General features: G+C 38.2%; 2 protein-coding genes across 2 annotated transcripts; both read right to left on the reverse strand.

Moving 5' to 3' along the window:
• Positions 1-2,958: 2,958 nt before the first annotated feature.
• On the reverse strand, positions 2,959-21,015 carry LOC112016232 (bidirectional sugar transporter SWEET17). The gene is made up of 5 exons (XM_065775610.1): positions 20,836-21,015; positions 20,370-20,489; positions 16,494-16,541; positions 15,849-15,956; positions 2,959-3,385 (listed from the first exon to the last, which is right to left on the reverse strand). Exons 1-5 carry the CDS (start codon positions 21,013-21,015, stop codon positions 3,131-3,133), a joined length of 711 nt encoding a protein of 236 aa, XP_065631682.1. The 3' UTR covers positions 2,959-3,130.
• On the reverse strand, positions 11,551-14,249 carry LOC136068431 (uncharacterized). The gene is made up of 3 exons (XM_065775572.1): positions 14,246-14,249; positions 12,674-13,650; positions 11,551-12,570 (listed from the first exon to the last, which is right to left on the reverse strand). Exons 1-2 carry the CDS (start codon positions 14,247-14,249, stop codon positions 12,698-12,700), a joined length of 957 nt encoding a protein of 318 aa, XP_065631644.1. The 3' UTR covers positions 11,551-12,570; positions 12,674-12,697.
• Positions 21,016-21,296: the final 281 nt, after the last annotated feature.

Raw genomic sequence — 21,296 nt, forward strand, 5'->3', positions numbered from 1 at the left:
CCTTCAATAGGCACATTTTTAGTCAATAAGTATATTTTCATTCAATAGACATTTTTTCGGTCAATAGACACATTTTTATTCAATAGGCACCTTTTCGGCCAATTGGCACCCTTAATATATATCCAATATGAAGAGTTATAACATTTCAATAGGCACTTTTTAGTATATTTAATATGAAGAGTTATGACATTTCAATAGGCACTTTTTGGTGTATTCAATTTGAAAAGTTATGCAAAGGCACCTTTTGGTAATATATATTACAACTTATCTTGTATATACCTATACATACCTATACATACAACTAAGAGAATCAATACCGTACTAGAGGCCATTTCGGTTTGGTTATGGGAACGAAATATTTCGGTACCGGTTCGTAATGTTGTACCATTTCGAAGTTACCACTATTTTAAATATAATAATAATAATAATTGTGGGGACACAAGCCCAATCTTTTTTGGGCCTTGGGCCTTGTCCAAGGAGGTACAATAGTCTGAGAATAGATCAATAGCAAGGAAGACGTAATAGCTCAAACTTCACGAGCAAACTATGACTGTGGAGACTGGAAGAGGTTGTCCGAGAAGAAATATCCCCTTGGCTAAACGCAACGGAGAATCAAGATGTATCTCCTATCATCTAAGGTAACGATCCAAGAGATTCTATTAATAAAGACATACACTACAAATGTACTGGAAGAATGGGAGCTGGGAAATATCTAAGGAAATGCTGTTGCCACTGCATTGAATGCTCTGCAGCTAACTTTCTGGCAGCATTTATATGGAGAAGACCTCTGAACAGTGCTGTCTTGGCTACCCCAACTCACAAATAGATGTGGCAAAACGGGCGGGTCAGGTCAATCGAGTTTGTGGGTCAAATGAGTTACGGGTTAATTAGGTTGCGGGTCGAGTCGGGTTTACCCGTATTTTTCAAACAACTTTTTTTCTTTTTTTCAATTACAAAAACAAATCAATGACAATATATTCGGAGAGAATGAATAAAATTAATTAAGCAAATGAATTGTACTTAATGCCACTTGTTAACATCCTTCCAATTCTGATAGTTTTGAGCATGACAAAAATTATTTATAGTCATAAATTCATGATGGAAAAAGTCTTCAATGTTAATAGCTCACTGTCAAAATGCATATAATTACAAGTTTACATCTTCAAAAAGAGATAGATCTTAAAACAAACAAAACAAGTAAGCTAGCAAAGTAGCAAGTTATCGGTCTTCTTAAGTACACATATTTCTGTTGCATTTAAAATAATTGTAAAGTTAGATTACTTAGAAAGATAAACTAAAAAAATAGTCAGTGTGAAGAAATGGCAAAGGCCGGAGGAGGCGCAACTACACAAGAGAAAGACTGAAAGAGTAGAGAATGAGAAACTGGGAAAGGAAGCTTTGTGGGTTTCACTGGTTTGGTTTGACTTAACTTTTAGCTTTGCCATTTGTGGCTTTGTGGCTTTGGTCCTCTAGAGTTTGGACAATGCCTACAGCTCAGCTGAATCCTAAATGAGATTTTTTTTTTTAATGGTTGCCTTGATTGATGAGTGATGACTCTTGAGAGCCTTGGTCCTTGTCTTGTGTAACATGTTATAGGCAATTGGCATGCAAGCACAGAAGCTAGGCTAGCTAGCTCTTATTGGTACTTTTGATGATTTTTTTTTTCTTGCTTGGTGGTACTTTTGATGATAAAAATAGTCATTCTCTATAATATATTAATTATGAGTTTTGTTACTTTGTGCTTTATGCACCTAGTATCAGAACGTAATTAAAATATATTTTTTAACAAATTTTTTTAACGAGTCGAGTTACGGGTTATCCGGGTCAGGTCGGGTTGACCCGCAAAAATCAAGTCGGGTCACGAGTCAACCTGTTTTTGCTTCGAGTCAAAAAATCGAGTTCGGGTCAAGTATTTTTCAGGTCGGGTCAGAAAATTCTAACCCGTATTGCCATGTCTACTCACAAAGAGCCAGAGAGGATGTCTGATGGGACAAGCACTTAGGTAGTGGCCTGGATGATCAACAAATAGAGAGTCAAGATCATTCAAAGGAAGGTATATAATGTAAGAGACCCTGGAGGAAGGAGGGATCAAAAAAGATAGAGAGAAACACTATAGCAATCAAGAACCAAACTTGTAATCGAACTTGAGGGTCAATACAAAAGAACTGATCTCCTCGGACTTTGCCGAGGATGATTTTCTCAAATTTAAACTTATTTATCTTCATTCTCTTATCTTCAAGATCTACCTTATTTGTTGACTAATTCATTAGAGCCAAGTTTTCCAACCCATTTTCTATAAATTCATTGTTTTGGGCTTTTTGGACCTAAGTCCATCCATCTTTTAGGCTAAAGACTCAAATCTGGTCCTTACAATAATAATAATAATTCTCTTAGAGCATTTACCTTCTATGTTGTTTAGGACTTAGAGAATTTGTTAATACATTTTAAGAATTTGTTAATACAAGAAAGATCAATGTTCCCCATTGTATTCTTTACAATCTAGTGAAAAAATCTCTTTGCGTTGTAAGTAATTCTATGTTTTGCAGTGATTCTTTATGGTAAGCACAGAGTTAACATTGGTTCCAAGAAAGTTATACTTGGTAAGAGTGTTCTTAAGCCAAATTTTCACCATTTTAAGAAATATGCTTTTAGATCTTGATTTTTATGTTTTTTGTTATATTTTTTGTGTTTTTAATAGTGAAAGTATAAAGGTGAGTTACGGAAGCTTAACGAAGTGAACCTCGGGTAGGCAAAGTGCCAACTTTTAAATCACATATAGGTAACTTAAATTTCGGTCAAATCACTGGTAGGTAAGTTGAAATTTGCCATTTTTTTAAGTTCATGCATTTTTGCTTACTGCTCAAACTAAAAAATTATGTTTTTTTTTTTTTTTCCTGAAACTCATCTAGTAACTATTCCTGTGCATTGCATAATTTCTAAATTTTCCACCAAACAAAAACTTTATAATCAACTATGATTCCTTTCTCCCTTTCCAACATCTTGTTTATAGGGCCAACACATGATTTCTAAGTTTTCCACAAAACAAAAAGCTCATAATCAGTTGTGATTCTTTTCTCACTTTCCCACATCTTCTTCATAGGGCCAACTGGAGTGTCCTTCTTATGGATTTCTAAGTTAGTGTCTTCAAGATCCTTTGGAAGCTATATTGTTGATTTATAGATGGTTTTGGGAGGCTGCTTCTTTTGTGGAGGTTTCGACATTTCATATTGGCCTCTTCATTGTCCTCGAATGCTCCTTTCACAAAATGTGCAAAGCCCTCTTCTTCCATCATTTCCAATGATTTTGTTGAAATGGACTTCTTGATGTAGATTGCATAAATGATCAGCTGGATTGACCCCAACACAAAGCCAGTAGCATTTGGTACCTGAAATTGTTTGAATAAAGTATAAATATTGCATTCGGGGATATCTACAAAGACAGGTATTAAAAAGAGAAATGTCTAATGTTTAATGAAAGCTTTAAAAGGGAAACATATATTTTAGACTCTAAAATGTAGGGATATAATAAATTAAACTTGTAATTTTATTAAACCCTACTTCTTTAAAAATAATAAATTAAATTCTCAACATATATTAAACCAAATAAATAAATAAATTCAACTTAAATGACTAAATTTGAATTTATTATTATTTGAAACATCAAGGCTTAATTTGTTAATTTTGAAACTATAGAATTTCATAAGGTACTTTTTAAAATTTTATAATTTAATTTTTAATTGTTAGTTTTGAAATGGTATAATTTAATTTGTTACTTTTTAAAAAATTATAATTTTTTTGAAGCTATATGATTTAATTTTACACATAAACTATAGAGTTTTAAGTTTTAAAAGAACCATTCCAAAAAAAAAAAAAAAAAAAAAAAAGAAGAAGGAAGAAGAAGAAGAAAGAAGCTAGACAAAACACCTTCTTTGTTGGGCTACATAGCATGAGCTATGTAGGACCATTTAAGGATTTAAACCCAACCCAACCAGATTTTGCAAGTTACAATTATCCCGGTTTAGTTGCATGGTTTTTCTTATGCAATTCGGACACACATTCTGGGCTCATAATCTTCCTTCGCATTGGCCTTATATGGACCTCATGGCCCCATTGATACTAGTGCTCTTCACTTTTAGAGTACGGAAGTTTAGCTTATATTTAAGGTCTGTTTGGATACTACTTATTTTATTGAAAATAAAAATTTATTGCTAAAAGTATTTGTAGGGCCTAATATCTAAAAGGATACAGGAATCATAGGAAATGGGCTTAGGACCCAATAACCCAGTCCGAGGACATTCACTTGTCTGAAGATGATTAAAGAAATGTATTGTGGGACCAGTATAAGAAAAAGTGATGAATGTCATGAGCGGTGGCCCAAATCGTGTCCGAGGACAAGACTCATCTCGGATACCATGGTCCGAGGTGGGTATAACTACCTGACTATTCAGGGCACCCCGCAAAGTTACATTAGAACTGGATAGTGAACATGGAACAAGAGAAGAACCGAGGGAGATAACAAATATCTTCTGGAGCTGCTACCCCCACATTAAATGCTTCCCAACTAACTCTCTGGCCACATTAATGTGGAGGTGATACCTGAACAGTAATCAAGCAGCCTTATGGCAACTAAGTGAAGGTTCCGGGAAGTACTGGATGGGACAAAAAGGAGTTCTAAGAACAGAGCCTACACGTGTACGGTGAAAAGAAAGTGATGAACAAAGTATATAACCAAAAAGTGGGTGACATTAGAGAGGACTTTTTGGAAAAACAAGAGAGAGGGAGAAGAACGAGGGAACTCAGAAAGATACCCCTGAAACCTAGCCGAGGAGAGTTTTTATCATACAATTAGCTTGAAGTGTCTTTGACTGCACTGTAACCATGACCTTTTCTATCAGGCAGAACTAGTTCTTGCACCCACGCTCTAAAAATTTATTGTTTGGGCTTGTTGGGCTAGTAACACATCCTTATTCTGGGTCCAATCCAAATTGAGTCCTTACAATTGACGCCGTCTGTGGGAAGAACTTGATCTATTCATAAGGAAAGGCAAGTGCAGTGTTTGTGATGGAAAGGGGAACACCGCAGCAACCAATGGCTGACCCGCAGCAGGTGGATGCTAATCCACACCAAGCAGAGTCTAAGGGCTCTCAGCATAGTAATCCGTTGGTAGTCCATGAACATAGGGGGGATCGTAAGGGAAGTACACGAATAACCCACACAGATAGAAGTCATTCTCAGGGGAAAGGCCATGTTTCCCACGTAAAGAACGAAGGGGACATGCAGCGTGAGATTAACAAGTTGAAAAGGGAATTGCGACATGAGCGACGAAGGCGTATGGCTCGTAACTCCGGGCAATCCTCTGAGGAGTCAGATGACACCAATTACAAACAGAGGTCAAGAACTCCACCCAATGAGTCTTTTCGTATGATGAGGAGTATCACCGTGAGTGAAAGCATAAGAGCCCACCTCATCAGGGCTTGGGAATGATGCTCTGAACAAAGCGCTGAGTCAAGTTTCCAAATCGCCCTTCACGAGACACATTGAGGATGCGAATCTTCCTCGGTGGTTCCATCAACCTGTGTTCACCATTTATAAAGGTAGAACAGATCCAGTAGAACATGTTAGCCACTACAATCAAAGAATGGCCATTCATGCTAGGGATGAGGCCTTAATGTGCAAAGTTTTCCCATCAAGCCTGGGTCCAGTGGCGATGAGATGGTTCAACGGCTTAAGAGCTGATACTATTAACTCTTTTAAGAAGCTCACTCAGGCCTTTAGTGCTCGCTTTATCACCAGCGGGAGGGTTGTTCAACCCTTGGGATTGTTATTATCCATGTCTATACGGGAGGGGGAAACCCTGAAGGCCTATTCTGATAGATATTGGGAAATGTTCAATGAAGTAGACGGAGCTCATAACGACGTGGCCATTAATACCTTTAAGGAAGGCCTTCCAACCGGGCATGGCCTGAGGAAATCTCTGACTGGTAAACCTGTTACTAGCGTGCGTCAGCTTATGGATCGGATAGACAAGTATAGAAGAGTAGAGGAGGATCAGATACAAGGTAGAGGAAAGTTAGAGGCAGCCCCTCAGGAAAGGAGGGATTTCAGGTCAGACCGGTACAATAATAACTAACCTCGGAGGGAATTTGGAGGGCAATCAGGATATGTCAACTCTCAGGCGGTTAATGTTATGTTCTGAGAACCAATGCAACGGGTTCTGGAAAAGATAAAAGATGAGCCATTCTTCAGATGGCCTAATAGGATGGCAGGGGATCCTGCAAAACGTAATCGGAACCTTTACTGCCAATACCACCAAGATCATGGACATACTACTGAAGATTGCAAAAACTTGTGGGACCACTTGGAACAACTGGTCCGAGAAGGGAAGTTAACCCAGCTTCTACACCATTCCAGCGGCCGAGGAGGCCAAGCAAGTTCAACATTTTAGGGGAGTGCTTCTTCAGGACCCCTTTTAGGCACGATAAACGTTATATTTGCTGCCCCAAGGAGAACTGGGTCTTGCCCTTCTAGGGTAATGTCGGTGTCTTAGTGCTTGGATGAAGGCTCCAGTTCAAGGTCGAAGAGAGCCAGACTGAGCACCTCACTGGTGTTAAGTTTTTCAGAGGAAGATAAGAGAGGAACCATACAACTACATGATGATGCCTTGGTGGTTACGATTAGGATTGGAGGGTATGATGTGAAGAGGGTGATAGTTGATGAGGGGAGTGCAGCCGAGGTAATGTATCCTAACCTATTTAGGGGGCTGAATTTGAAACCCGAGGTTTTGACAGCCTACAGCTCCCCACTGGTGGGTTTTGAGGGCAGATCGGTCGTTCCGGTGGGGATGATTAGGTTACCCGTGCAGACTGGTTCAGAAGTGGTGGAGGTGGATTTTATTGTGGTGGATTCTTTTTTTCCGTATACGGCTATTTTGGGTAGGCCCTGGTTGCATGCCTTGGGGGCTGTTTCTTCCACTCTTCATCAGAAGGTGAAGTATCCATCAGAAGGCCAGGTCTTAGAAATCTTGGGAAATCAAGCCATGGCAAGGCAGTGCTTGATAATGGCCATTCAACATCGGCCAGAGACAGATACTTCGGCCACAGCCGAGGATGACTTATAGCAATCAAAGACTCAGGGAACCCACTTCAGTATAACTGTCGGGGAAACGGAGTGTGAGAATTTGGAGAGGGTGAGTGTTGGTGATGATCTAGAAAAATACTTTCAGGTGGGAGCACAGTTACCTTTGTTAGAGAAGAAGCAGTTGGTTGAAGTCCTTAGGAGAAATATTGATGTGTTTGCATGAGATGCTTATGAAGCCCTAGGGGTGGATCCAGACTTCATTTGTCACCATTTGAATGTCAATCCTTCTGTTATCCCAAAGAAACAGCCACCTCGGCGTCCATCCAGAGTACATGCCGAGGCTATCAAAGACAAGTTGACCAAGCTCAAGCAGGCAGGGGCCATCAAGAAGGTGTTCTACCCTCAGTGGTTGGCCAATACGGTCATGGTGAAAAAGACAAATGGAAAATGGCGCATATGTGTTGATTTCATGAATCTTAATAGAGCTTGTCAAAAAGACCCTTTTCCTATGCCCCGTATAGATCAGCTGCTGGATGCAACAGTGGGCCATCCTCGGATGAGCTTCCTAGATGCCTTTCAGGGCTATCATCAAATCCCACTGGTATTAGATGACCAGGAGAAGACCACTTTTCTTACTCCTACTAGAAATTATCACTACAAGGTAATGTCCTTTGGCTTGAAGAACGCGGGGTCTACTTACCAATGACGAAGATGTTTGAGCCACAGCTGGGCAGGAGCATTGAGGTCTATATTAACGATATGGTTGTGAAGAGCAAGGTAATGGCCGAGCATGTGACAGACCTCACCAACACTTTTGAGATTTTAAGGAAACATAAATTGCAACTGAACGCATCTAAGTGCTGATTCGGGGTAAGCTCGGGAAAGTTTTTGGGCTACATGGTGACTCACCGAGGGATTGAGGTGAACCCCGATCAAATTAAAACCATAAGCAATTTGCAACCACCTCGGAATCCCAAGGAGGTCCAGAGCTTGACTGGGATGACCGCTGCTTTGAATAAATTCATCTCCCGGTCGGCGGACAGGTGCAGACCTTTTTTCCTACTACTCCACAAATGGAAAGGATTTGAATGGACAGAGGAGTGCGCCCTTACATTCCAACAACTTAAGGAGTACCTATCTCGACCACCCATTATGTCTAGTCCTGAGGTGGATGAGGTGTTTTTTTCCTACTTGGCGATAGCCACTTACGCGATTAGCTTTGTTCTGATGCGAGTAGATAATGGCATACAACAGCCAGTTTATTATGTGAGCAAGTCGCTTCACGAGGCTGAGGTACGTTATCTGCCGTTAGAAAATGCCATTTTGGCAGTGGTGCACGCTATAAGAAAACTCCCCCATTATTTCTAAGCACATACTGTGGTCGTCCTAACTCAATATCCGCTCAAGGTAGTGCTTCGGAGTGCAGACTACACTGGTAGGATTGCCAAGTAGGGCACGATTTTAGGGGCTTTTGATATTAAGTACACGCCTCGTACCTCTGTGAAGGGCTAGGTTCTCGCCGACCTGGTGGCTGATTTTGCTGAAGGCCCTGAAGAAATAGAGACATGCCCGCGTGGCATGGATGAAAAATCAGTTGGCCTCATCTCTGCGCAACATGACTTACCCTGGAAAGTGTATGTGGATGGAGTAGTAAATCAAAGGGGGTCAGGAGCAGGGCTGGTTCTGACATCTCCTGAATAGGTCATTATCGAGAAGTCTTTAAGGTAGGGGTTCTCAGCCACTAATAATGAGGCGAAGTATGAAGTTTTGTTAATGGGGATGGCGATGGTCAGGAAGTTTGGTAGAAAAACAGTGGAGATTTTCTCAGATTCAAAACTGATCGTGGGCCAGGTCAGAGGGGAATTGGGAGCCTGGGATACCAGAATACAGGAGTACTTGGGTCAGGTTAGGCATCTGCAAGTAAATTTCAGATTTTTTGAAGTAATTCATGTCCATAGGAGCGAAAATGCCCATGCAGATTCTTTGGCCACCCTTGCTACCTCCTCGGCAAAAAACTTACCCCGGATGATAATGGTTGAAGACTTAAACACAGCCACCCCAATGACGGGGAACTCACCTCAAGTCAATCAAATCAGGTCGGCGCTTAGTTGGATGGATCCTATAAAGTTATTCCTTAAGAAAGATATACTACCCGAGGACAAGTCTGAGGCAGAGAAGATACGGAGAAAAGCTCCTCGGTTTTGGCTGTCCGAGGACAAAAAGTTGTACAAACACTCTTATTCTAGGCCATATCTGCTTTGTGTACATCCCGAAGCCTTAGAGGCACTTCTAGAGGAACTACATGAAGGGATCTGTGGTAGTCACACTAAAGGAAGGTCTTTGTCTCACCGAGCGATTACTCAGGGGTATTGGTGGCCAGGCATGCAAAAAGAAGCATAGGAGTATGTCAGGAAATGTGATCAATGCCAAAGGTTCACACCAAACATTCATCAGCCGAGAGGAGTTCTTAATCCTCTTTCTAGCCCCTGGCCTTTTGCTCAATGGGGTTTAGACATCGTTGGCCCTTTCCCTAGGGCAGTAGGAAATAAAAAATATTTATTAGTTGGCACAGATTATTTTACGAAGTGAGTAGAAGCTGAGCCTCTGGCCAATATCAGGGATGTAGATGCCAAGAGGTTTGTTTGGAAAAATATTGTTACTCGGTTCGAAGTTCCCCAAGCTCTCATCTCGGATAATGGTCTTCAGTTCGACAGCAAAGCATTTAGAAAGTATTGTTCTGATTTGGGAATAAAGAATAGATATTCCACTCCTGCCTATCCGCAAGGAAATGGACAGGCTGAGGCTGTCAACAAAGTCATAGTAGGTGAGCTTAAGAAAAGACTGGATGGCGCAAAAGGAAGATGGGTGGAGGAGTTGCCACATGTCCTATGGACGTATCGAACTACACCTCGGCGGTCAACAGGGGAAACCCCATTCTCAATGACGTATGGGGCTGAGACTGTGATTCCTCTCGAAACGGGTTTTCCAACGCTAAGAACTAGCTCATTCACCTCGGATGGAAATGATGAACTATTAAAGAAGAATATGGACTTAATAGACGAACAACGAGAAAATGCGATGGTTCAATTGGCCTACTATCAGCAAAAGCTAAAGCAAGGTTATGATGCGAATGTCCGGTTAAGGCCGTTAACTCCTAGAGATTTAGTGCTGAAGAAAGTTTTGGGAACTACCAAAAATCCGAACTAGGGAAAGTTGGGTCCTAATTGGGAAGGGCCATATTGTATCACATTCATAGCAGGGATTGCTGCTTATTACTTAGAAGATTTAGATGAAAAATCTGTACTCTATCCCTGGAATGTAAGCAACCTAAAGAGGTATTATTATTAACAAGTTTTGTTTTACTTCCTTTTATAATTTATCTTATTTCTGCAATGTGTGCTTCTAAATCTATTGAAGTATTAAACAGAAACTAAGTCATGTCAGGTCCTCGGACCACAACTTAGTAGAAATTAATACACTGAAATCTATTGAAGTATTAAACAGAAACTAAGTCATGTTAGGTCCTCGGACCACAACTTAGTGAAAATTAATACACACTGAAATCTATTTAAGTATTAAACAGAAACTAAGTCATGTCAGGTCCTCAGACCACAACTTAGTAGAAATTAATACACACTGAAATCTATTGAAGTATTAAACAGAAATTAAGTCATGTCAGGTCCTCGGACCACAACTTAGTGAAAATTAATATACTATGAAATCTATTGAAGTATTAAACAGAAACTAAGTCATATCAAGTCCTCGAACCACAACTTAGTGAAAATTAATACACTAAAATCTATTGAAGTATTAAACAAAAACTAAGTCATGTCAGGTCCTCGGACCACAACTTAGTGGAAATTAATACACGGAAATCTATCGAAGTATTAAACAGAAACTAAGTCATGTCAGGTCCTCGGACCACAACTTAGTGGAAATTTATACACGGAAATCTACTGAAGTATTAAACAGAAACTAAGTCATGTCAGGTCCTCAGACCACAATTTAGTGGAAATTAATACACGAAAATTTATTGAAGTATTAAACAGAAACTAAGTTCTGTCAGGTCCTCGGACCACAACTTGGTAGAAATTAATACCCCGTGATCTCAATTGAAGTAGGGTACAGAGATTAAGATGTGGCAAATTGTTTATACAACAAATTTAGTTGGGATCAATGCTTCCTAGGCGGGGCCCATGCAACTAAACTTGTATATCAAAGCAAACTCCATGAGCATCACTTTAAAGCATCACTTTAAAGGTGTTCCATACATCCCTGGGTTAAACATTTAGAATACCGCTTTATATATGGACAATTCTTAGCACATTTAAAGCAAGCCTTTGTAGGGCTGTGAAATTCATTGTTATAGTCTGCTTTAGTTCCCAATCAATGTATATAAAGTTAAGTTTCACCTTATATCATCAAATATTATCCTTCTACAACATGGGATCAGGTAGAAATAAAGACCATTCGTGCAGGAAATTGTACAAGTGATAAGCAAAACCACAATATCTCATGTAAATTTAGAAAGAGAAATATACACTACAATTAGAAATGTCCTTGAAAAGTTTAAAAAAAAAAAAAAAAAGGAAAAACAAAGAGAATTTAACTACATTCACTATTTGTTTAATTTGATCTGGAGCTTGGGCTGAGGGGCTTTGTTAGTTGCCTCGTGAGGAACATCTTTCTCCTTTACCTTTGGATCTTCTCCAACAGGTAAGGTGGTTGAGGCTAAGACTTGCTCAAAGCTTTGAGAAGCTGCTCCATCCTTAGGCCTTTCTGCTCCTCTGTCTGAGGGCATGTCCTTCGCACCTTCGAGCACTTCAGGTTGCTCCTGCTCATTGAGACGGGGAGGAACTTGAATTTGAGCTTCCTCGGTTGATTCAACAGCTGTAGAGGATGCCTTTTCTTGTTGAGCGGAGGGACCTGGGGCTCAAATGGCTGGAGGAAAATAAACATTTTTAGGCCTTCTCAGTTTGGATGAAGTCTCAACCCCAGCTCGGTTGAGAGCTTCTCCCCAGGTCAGAGCACAGTATTCTCGGCACACCACGGGCACCTCTGCCCGAAATTTTTCCTCGGTTTCAGCAACGCCAACTTCGTAGCCATGTTGCTCGACTGTGTCTCTTTCTTTTTCAACCTCAGCTTTTCCTTTCTCAACCTTGGCCTAAGCTTTTTCAGCTTAATCTCTAAGTCTCTGGGCTTCCTCCAATTGTTTTTGCAGAGATGATATCTGTTCCTTGGAGGTTGCCAACTAGGCGTTAGCGTCACGCAAGAGTTTCCTCTGGTCCTCAGCTTGCCTTTGGGTGTTCTCCAAGGCGGAGTCAGCACTCTTCCGAGCATGTTCTTCCTCGGCCAGCTTTTTCCTCAATTTTTCAACAGTTTGCTCAGCAATGGTGAGCGTATGCATAGTTGTTGCCCGCCTTTTTCTCTCGTCGTCTATTTGCTGGTAACAGGTGTTGGTTATCTCCTCCAACCTAAAGGTGGCTTGAACGGCCTAGAATAAAAAGAGTTAGAGATACAATACATATAGGTGTTTGCACAACGTTCATAAAAGAAAAAAAATAATAATAATAATAATGATGATAAGAGTATCATACCATGCCTAAATATCTTTTCATATTCTAGATGACCTCATTCCTCTTGAGGCCTCTCAGCTCGGCCATATCCTTGGGAAGAATGAGTGTTTCCTCTAAAGCCGAGGCGATGCGACACCCAATTCCACCGTTGAAGTCCCTAAGTGAGGCATCTTCCCTCAGAGGCTCCCCACCGAGCATAGGTGCGGGGAGCCAAGCCTCGGGTTCCGAGGACTGAGTAGTGGCCCTTTCCACCACACATTGAGACCCATGGGTAACTTTTTGCTGCTTTGCAGCTCGTTGGACCTCATCTTCACGAGGCAGGTGAGGCCTCCTAGGCTCTATCACTTCTTTGTCTTTAGGCTCTCTCCTCCTCTTTGAGTCATTAGGTTCGGTTCCATGTGGTTGGGGTGGTTGACGAGGAGGAGGAGGGGGGAGGTTGGGTTGAATTGACTTCCCCAGCGCCTCCCTTCCAGGCTGGCTTTCGATCACATCCATTAAGCTCCTCTGGCTCTTCCTTTGGATGCCCATCTCTTCAGAAGTCACCTCGGGAGATTGAGGTTGGTTGAAAACTTCAAACTCGTCTGCAGAATCCGACAATTCTACAACTCCCTCTAAAGTTTGATCTTCTTCTTCTTCTTCTTCTTCTTCTTCTTCCTCTTCTCCCTTTACTTCCTGGGGAACGGAGTGTGATGATGAAGCTCCTACGAAGGAAATGGCCTCGGATAACGGCTCAGTGAAAGGAACGCCTTCAGGAATCGGAGCACCCTCAGGAACAATAAATCCCTCAAAGGCTACACTGATACGGTGAAGCCGAGGATCTTTGGCCCTTATCACGCACTTGGGAGCTTGAAACGCCTTGGAAATCGACTTGTATTGAAGGATTATGTGGGCTGCTCTTAGTTGACCGTCCGATGGGTTTACGTAAACCTCAGACCGTAGGATTCTATCTAAACTTTCCCTATTAACCAATCTGAACTGAGGTTTGGTAGCTCGCCTGTCTGCAAAAAAAAAAAAAAAAATACTGTCAGAAATAGAGGTGAATCAAACTAAAGAACACAATCCAAATTATAGGGGCTTATAACCCAAAAACCCCACTTGGTGTTCCCTCTTTGGTCGGACAGGATAAACCATCATGCCATTCCCCAGAAAAAATTAGAAAATCGTCTTTTAAGCCCTTATTCGATGTGGGGAGACGCTGAATCAACCTTACTTCAGGGAACTTAGATTTCAAATAGTATCCCTGACCCTTCAAATTATTGAGATTGTACACCCAGTTCACATCGTGATGGGTCAGACCTAAGTTTAGCTTTGCTTTTAGTACTTCTATACTCCCTAACACTCTGAACATGTTTAAAGCGCATTGTGTGGGAGACAACCTAAAGAACCTAAGATAACTTCTAGTAAGGCTACCCATAGGGATAATCATCCCTCCCTCTATAAAGGCAATCATAGGGATGACCACTTCCCCTATTTTCCTATCGTTTAACCACATTTCTGTGGAGGCATATTTCATACCCACTGTTGGGGGAATCCTCTACTTAACTCTAAATGTCTCCATATCCTCCTCGGACTCAACTAGATGCTTGAACCTACCCATTTCCTAAAAGTTGCGAAGAAAAACTAGCAAAGAAGATTAAAGACTAAGGAAGGTTAAAGAAACTTACAGGCTTGGAATATGAGCTCTTCGGACAGACTCTTAGTATTTATGAGATCATGGAGTAATGAAAGAGAGAGAGAGAGAGAGAAGCAGGTTCAATGAATATGCGCTGAGACAGTGCGATTTTTGTAACTGAAAAGAGAGTTGATTTGAAAAGCTCTTTATAATGGCACAGAAATTGTAAGTGGGAAAAATCTCACTCATAAATATTGAGGGTCATCCACCGTTAGATTCCCATCTTGCCGTTGAGCATGGGGGACAGAGAAGCCGTCATCACTTAATAATGGCGTGTTCCTGGTGCTGAAATGTCAGGAGCGTGCCTTGGGCAGATAGAAAGGCGCTCTGAAGGTTGGGAAAGTCCACAAAAGAAGTGAAGGCAGGATATCAAAATCTCTTTTTTTTCCAAGGTGACAAAAAGTGAGATTTTGAGGGGCTATTGTGGGGCCTATTATCTAAAAAGATACAGGAATCATAGGAAATGGGCTTGGGACCCAACGGCCCAGTCCGAGGACATTCACTTGTCCGAGGATGATTAAAGAAATGTATTATGGGACCAGTATAAGAAAAAGGGATGAATGTCATGAGCAGTGGCCCAAACCGTGTTCGAGGACAAGACTCATCTCGGATACCATGGTCCGAGGTGGGTATAACTACCTGACTATTCAGGGCACCCCGCAAAGTTACATTAGAACTGGATAGTGAACGTGGAACAAGGGAAGAACTGGGGGAGATAACAAATATCTTCTGGAGTTGCTACCCCCACATTAAATGCTTCCCAACTAACTCTCTGGCCGCATTAATGTGGAGGTGATACCTGAACAGTAATCAAGCAGCCTTATGGCAACTAAGTGAAGGTTCCGGGAAGTGCTGGATGGGACAGAAAGGAGTTCTAAGAACAGAGCCTACACATGTACGGTGAAAAGAAAGTGATGAACGGAGTATATATCCAGAAAGTGGGTGACATCAGAGAGGACTTTTTGGAAAAACAAGAGAGAGGGAGAAGAACGAGGGAACTCAGAAAGATACCCCCTGAAACCTAGCCGAGGAGAGTTTTTATCATACAATTAGCTTGAAGTGTCTTTGACTGCACTATAACCATGACCTTTTCTATCGGGTAGAACTAGTTCTTGCACCCACGCTCTAAAAATTTATCGTTTGGGCTTGTTGGGCTAGCAACCCATCCTTATTCTGGGTCCAATCCAAATTGAGTCCCTACAGTATTATATATAAAGGTAAAAATAAGTTGAAATAATATAGTGAAACTCATGAATAGTACCAAAAAGTACAGTGAGACCCATAAACAGTAAAATAATTTATAATTTTCATCCAAATTCAAACGTCCATTTAATTGTACCAATTGCCAACTTTGTAGGGGAAATTTGGTGTTTAGTCTATTGCTTAATTCTAGCTCCACTTTTTATTTATTCTTTTCAACATGGTTAATCAAAATTTGTTACTGCTTCAAATTTATATGCCATAGTGCTTAAGTACTAGAATTTTTAGCACCATTACTCTAAGAAGATAAATGAGAAAACTCACTCTAATATAGAAGTCTTTGACAAGCACCATGTAAATAGACCAAATACCAGCATTAAAGAATAGAAAAAAGGGCACGTACTCCACACTCTTGGACTTTATCACTATTCCCTGTAGGACAAAGTTAAAATAACATCAAATAAAGACTCACCAAAAAAAAAATCAAAGAAAGTGAAACGATTTTTTTGTTAGGACAATACCCTTTCCACATTAAAAAATAAAAAATAAAAACCTTGGATAATCAATTCTTTATATAATTTATTAATGCACTTTTCTTTTATTCTTTATAGACCATGCTCCTTGAAAAGTGTATTTCTTTACTAAAAGAGGAGTGATATGGCTCAGAGCCATGTGAGATCCACATACAACAAGTGGCATCATCACCGTGTGAAGAAGTATCAAGCAAATAATGTTACTTGCCACAACAACAAAAAAAAAAATGATAATAATAATTATATCAATTTTTTTTCTTGAGAAGTGGCTATTTTTTACTAATAAAGTACATGGTCTGTGAAGGGAATTAGAGATCTTACCATAATTGATAGAGGTGGTGCATAAATGCACATGGTTAATTCAACGTATAAAATTCCAAAAACGGCAAGTTGGACACTACCAGAGATTGCTAGAAGAGTTACTGCAATTACTTACCCAAGAAATCCCGCATTCAATAAGGGCCACCAGTTTTGCCGTCTTGACCTGCATTCACACCTGTGCTTTATTGAACAAATAAATTACTAAGAATTGATGTTCATTTGCATACAATACATCAGTTATATTAGACATAATTTCTTTGTTTTTATATTTTATTTTTTTAATCAAGAAAAAAAGTCTATCATGGTTTTAAAAGAGAAAACAGTATTTCATGACACACACACAAAGCCTAAATTGGCAAAAGGCCAACTTCAATTGAAAGAAATTCTATAATTAATAAAAAGGTGGAAGATAGTGATTAACAATTATACAGTTAATATATATGATATAACAAGAATGGTAAATTGTAAATTACACCCCTAAAGTTTGGGGGTGATTGGATTTTACACCCTGAAGTTTCAGAATTTAAATTTTACCTTCTAACATTTGGAGTGTTTGGAATTTACACCTTGATGTTTTAGAATTTGGATTTTACCCCCTATATTTTAGAGATGTTTGGATTTTACTCCCTATAGTTTGTGGGTGTTTAGATTTTACACCCTAAAGTTTCATAATTTAGAGATGTAAAATCCAAGCACTCCTAAACTTTAGACGGTAAAATCCAAATTTTGAAACATTAAGATGTAAAATCCAAACACCCTAAACTTCAGAGGGTAAAATCCAAATTCTGAAACTTTAATGTAAAATTCAAACACCACCAAACTTTAGAAGTACAATTTACAATTTACCCTAACAAGAATGAGTTAGGTTCCAGAATAAACCTTTCATTATTGAGTTAATTTATTCATTGACATAAATAAAATAAGAATTAAAAAAATTAATGACTTAATTCATTAATATGGTTAACTATTTATATTTTCAAGATGAGCTTCTTAATTATTATTTTTTAGCATTTATAAAAGTAGTTGACATGATAGGAAAGAGACATTTATATCACCTTCTTATCCTGAGGAGCATAGATGAGAAAGAGAGTGACATGTACATGTATGAATTGATAAAGAGAGTAACAGCTCCATTAACCGTGGTTACAAGTAAACCATCTAGATTAAGAAGTCCATATAAGGTCCATAAACTTGTGATTAGTAGAGTAGTTATATATGGAATGCTTTTATAATTCTCAGTTGATTTCTTCTTCACCACCTGCCAAAATGTCTTTCACGAAAAAAGAAACATAACTGATATTAGATACTTAGATGGGAGGTGAGTGTATTTGTAGGGGCTTTGCTGAATTGCTTATTTGTAGAAAAGAAGAGATAATTATTATTATTATTATTATTATTATTATTATTATTATTATTATTTATTTTTTTATTTTTTGGTTAAGGCTGGCCAAACACACTCGGAGCAACTACTTAATTGATGCCCAGTCTGAACTTGGCAATGAGTTCTATGCTTGACTATAGTTAAAGATTGAGCAGGATAAACTGGTGATTATGTTCATGGACTTTGTTGGAGAAACAAAAGATTCAATTCCGATGACAACATGATATCTTGTAGTCATATTTGGACACTCCACACAAATTTATAATCTGAAGTTGAGTAACAAGAAATAAAACAAGCTATAGAAATGGTGTCTTGATCGGTAATAAGGGTACAATCATGAAAATCTAACACATCCATGTCAAAAATTAAGAGATATATGGATCATACGTTGAAACTTTTTTTTTTTTTTTAATAATTGCAAACTAATTTCAATTGAGTGATAGACCAATGCAACGATTTATTTTGTTACAATAACCTAATTTTAAAATTATTAAAAATTATTTATTGCAACAAAATTTTTGTTGCAATAATTTATTGCCACAAACATTTTGCAATAGTGTGCAAACAAATTTTTTCGTTGCAATTGATGTTTATTGTAATAATTTGAAGTTTATTGTAACAAAAAATGTCATTACAATAGGGCTTTTACTTGTAGCGTTAGTTGTTGAAACATTAAGGCCAGAAACTAATTATGTCATTATTTATGAAAGCTCAATCACAACTTTACAAGTTATTACCATATCCCACACTACAAGGTTTTTTTTTTTTTTTTTTTTTCCCCTCTTGTTTTTCAATGTTAAAATCATTAACTACAAGGCTAAGCAACACGTGATTTTTAAGTTTTCCACCAAACAAAACCCTCATAATTAATTGTCATTCTTTTCTCCCTTTCTAACATCTTCTTCATAGGGTCAACACATAATTTCCAAGTTTTTCACCAAACAAAAACCTGATAATCAACTGTGATTCTTTTCTCCCTTGCCGACATCTTTTTCATAGGGTCAACTAGGGTGTCTTTCATATGGACCAGTGGCAGAGCCACACACAAGGGTGGGGGCCAAGGCCCCCCAAAATTTTAAAAAATTAATTTATAGTATGTATATTATTTACATTTTAAAAAAAATGTAGCATGTAAAAATTGAAGTTGCCCCCTCCCAAATTTTGAGTCATTTCAATGGTGCTCTTAAAAGAAAGAGAAATCATATTAAAATCATATAATTTAAGAGGTTTAACAAATTAAGTTATGTAGAAAATGATAAATTTTTGTATATATCTAATAGAAGAAATACATGACTTTCATATACTCTTTAAAATTTAGAAGATTATAAATTCTCTTAGTAAATTAATTTATATATATGTGTGTGTAGAGGTTTGTCTTAACTAATATATTAGCATCACAACTTGGCCCCCCCCAAACCAAAATTTCTAGCTCCGCCCCTGATATGGACTCAAAGAAAGTGTCTTCAAGATCCTTTGGAAGCTATATTGTCGATTTGCAGATGGTTTTGGGAGGCTGCTTCCTTTGTGGAGGTTTCGAATTTTTACATTGGCCTCTTCATCCTCCTCAAATTCTCCCATCTCATTTTCTTTGACAAGGTGGGCAGAGCCCTCTTCTTCCATCATCTCCAATGATTTTTTTGAAATTGACTTCTTGTTGTAAATTGCATATATGATTAATTGAATTGACCCCAACACAAAGCCAAAAGCATTTGGCACCTAAAATTGTTTGGATAAAGTAAAAATTTAGCACTCTGGGACATTTACAAAGGCATGTATTAGAAATAGAAATTTCTAATGTTTAATGAATGTTATAAAGGAGAAACCTATAATTCAAACTCTAAAATTTAGGGATATAACAAATTAAACTTGTAATTTTATTACACCCTACAACTTTAAAGATAGTAAATTAAATTCTCAACCTATATTAAACCACAAATAAAAATGTATTCAACTTAAATGGACTAAATTTGAATTTACTTTTTTTCGAAACATCATGAAGGCTTAAGTTGTTAGTTATAGAATTTAATTTGTTACTTTTAAAATAATTATAATTTAATTTTTTGTTTTTGAAGCTATATGATTTTATTGTACACTCCATAAAATATAGAGTTTTAAATGAATTTTTCTAAGGGGGGGAAAACAAAACAAAACAAAAGCAAGACAAAACACCTTGTCTTTGTTGGGTTACATAGCATGAGCTATGTAGGACCATTTTTAAGGATTCAAACCCAACCCAACCAAATTTTGCAAATTCCAATTATTCAAGGTTTAGTTGCATTGTTTTCTTATGCAATTCGACCATACATTCTGGGCCCAGAATGTTCCTTCACATGGTCCTAATATGGACCTCATGGGCCCATTGACACTAGTGCCCTTCTCTTTTAGAGTATGGAAGCTTAGGCCCACATTTAATTGTGCCCATTAACAACTTTATAGGGGAAATTTGGTGTTTAGTCTTGCTTAATTCTAGTTTTTTTTTTTTTTTTTTTTTTTTATTCCTTTCGGTATGGTTGATATCAAAATTTGTGACTGTTTCAAATTTATATGTCATAGTGCTTAAGTATTAGAATCTTTAGCAGCAATACTGTGAGAATAAATGAGAAAACTTACTCCAATATAGAAGTCTCTGACAAGCACCGCATAAACAGACCAAATACCACCGTTAAGGAATAGAAAAAATGAGAGGAAAAAGGGCATGTACTCCACGCTCTTGGTCTTTATCACCATTCTCTATTGAATAAAGTAGAAATAACATCAAATAAAGACTTACCCACCCCCAAAAAAAAAAAAAAAACCTTTGATAATCAATTCTTTATATAAGTGATTAATGCACTTTTCTTTTATTCTTTGTAGACCATGCTCCTTGAAAAGTGTATTTCTTTACTAAAAGAGCGATATGGATCAGTGCCATATGGCACCATCACCGTGTGAAGAAGTAACATGCAAAATTGCAAATAATGTTACTTGCCACAACAACAAAAATAATTATAATAATAATTATATCAATTTTTTCTTGAGAAGTGACTACTTTTCACTAACAAAGTACATAGTTTGTGAAGGGAATTAAAGATATTACCATAACTGATAGAGGTGATGCGTACATGCCTATGGTAAATCCAGCACATAAAATTCCAACAACGGTAAGTCGGACACTTCCCGGAATTGCTAGAAGAGTTACTGCAATTACTAACCCAAGAAATCCCACATTCAATAAGGCCAACAACTTTGCCGTCTTGACCTGCATGCATTCACACATTTGCTTTATTGAACAAAAAATTACTAAGAATTGATGCATACGAATATACGATACATTAGTCATATGACTCATATTAGACATAATTTCTTTGTTTTTCTCTTCTCAAAAAAAAAACTCTTTGATTTTGGATTTTTTTTTTTTTTTTACTTTCAAACAAGAAAATAGTCTACCATGGTTTTAAAAGAGAAAGCAGTACTATTTCATGACAAACACACAAAGCCTAAATTGGCAAAAGGCCAACTTCAATTGAAAGAAATTATATAATTAAGAAAAAGGTAGAA

Source organism: Quercus suber, unplaced genomic scaffold (assembly GCF_002906115.3).
Source record: "Quercus suber isolate HL8 unplaced genomic scaffold, Cork oak 2.0 scaffold_115, whole genome shotgun sequence".
In the NCBI taxonomy this organism is placed as follows: Eukaryota; Viridiplantae; Streptophyta; class Magnoliopsida; order Fagales; family Fagaceae; genus Quercus; species Quercus suber.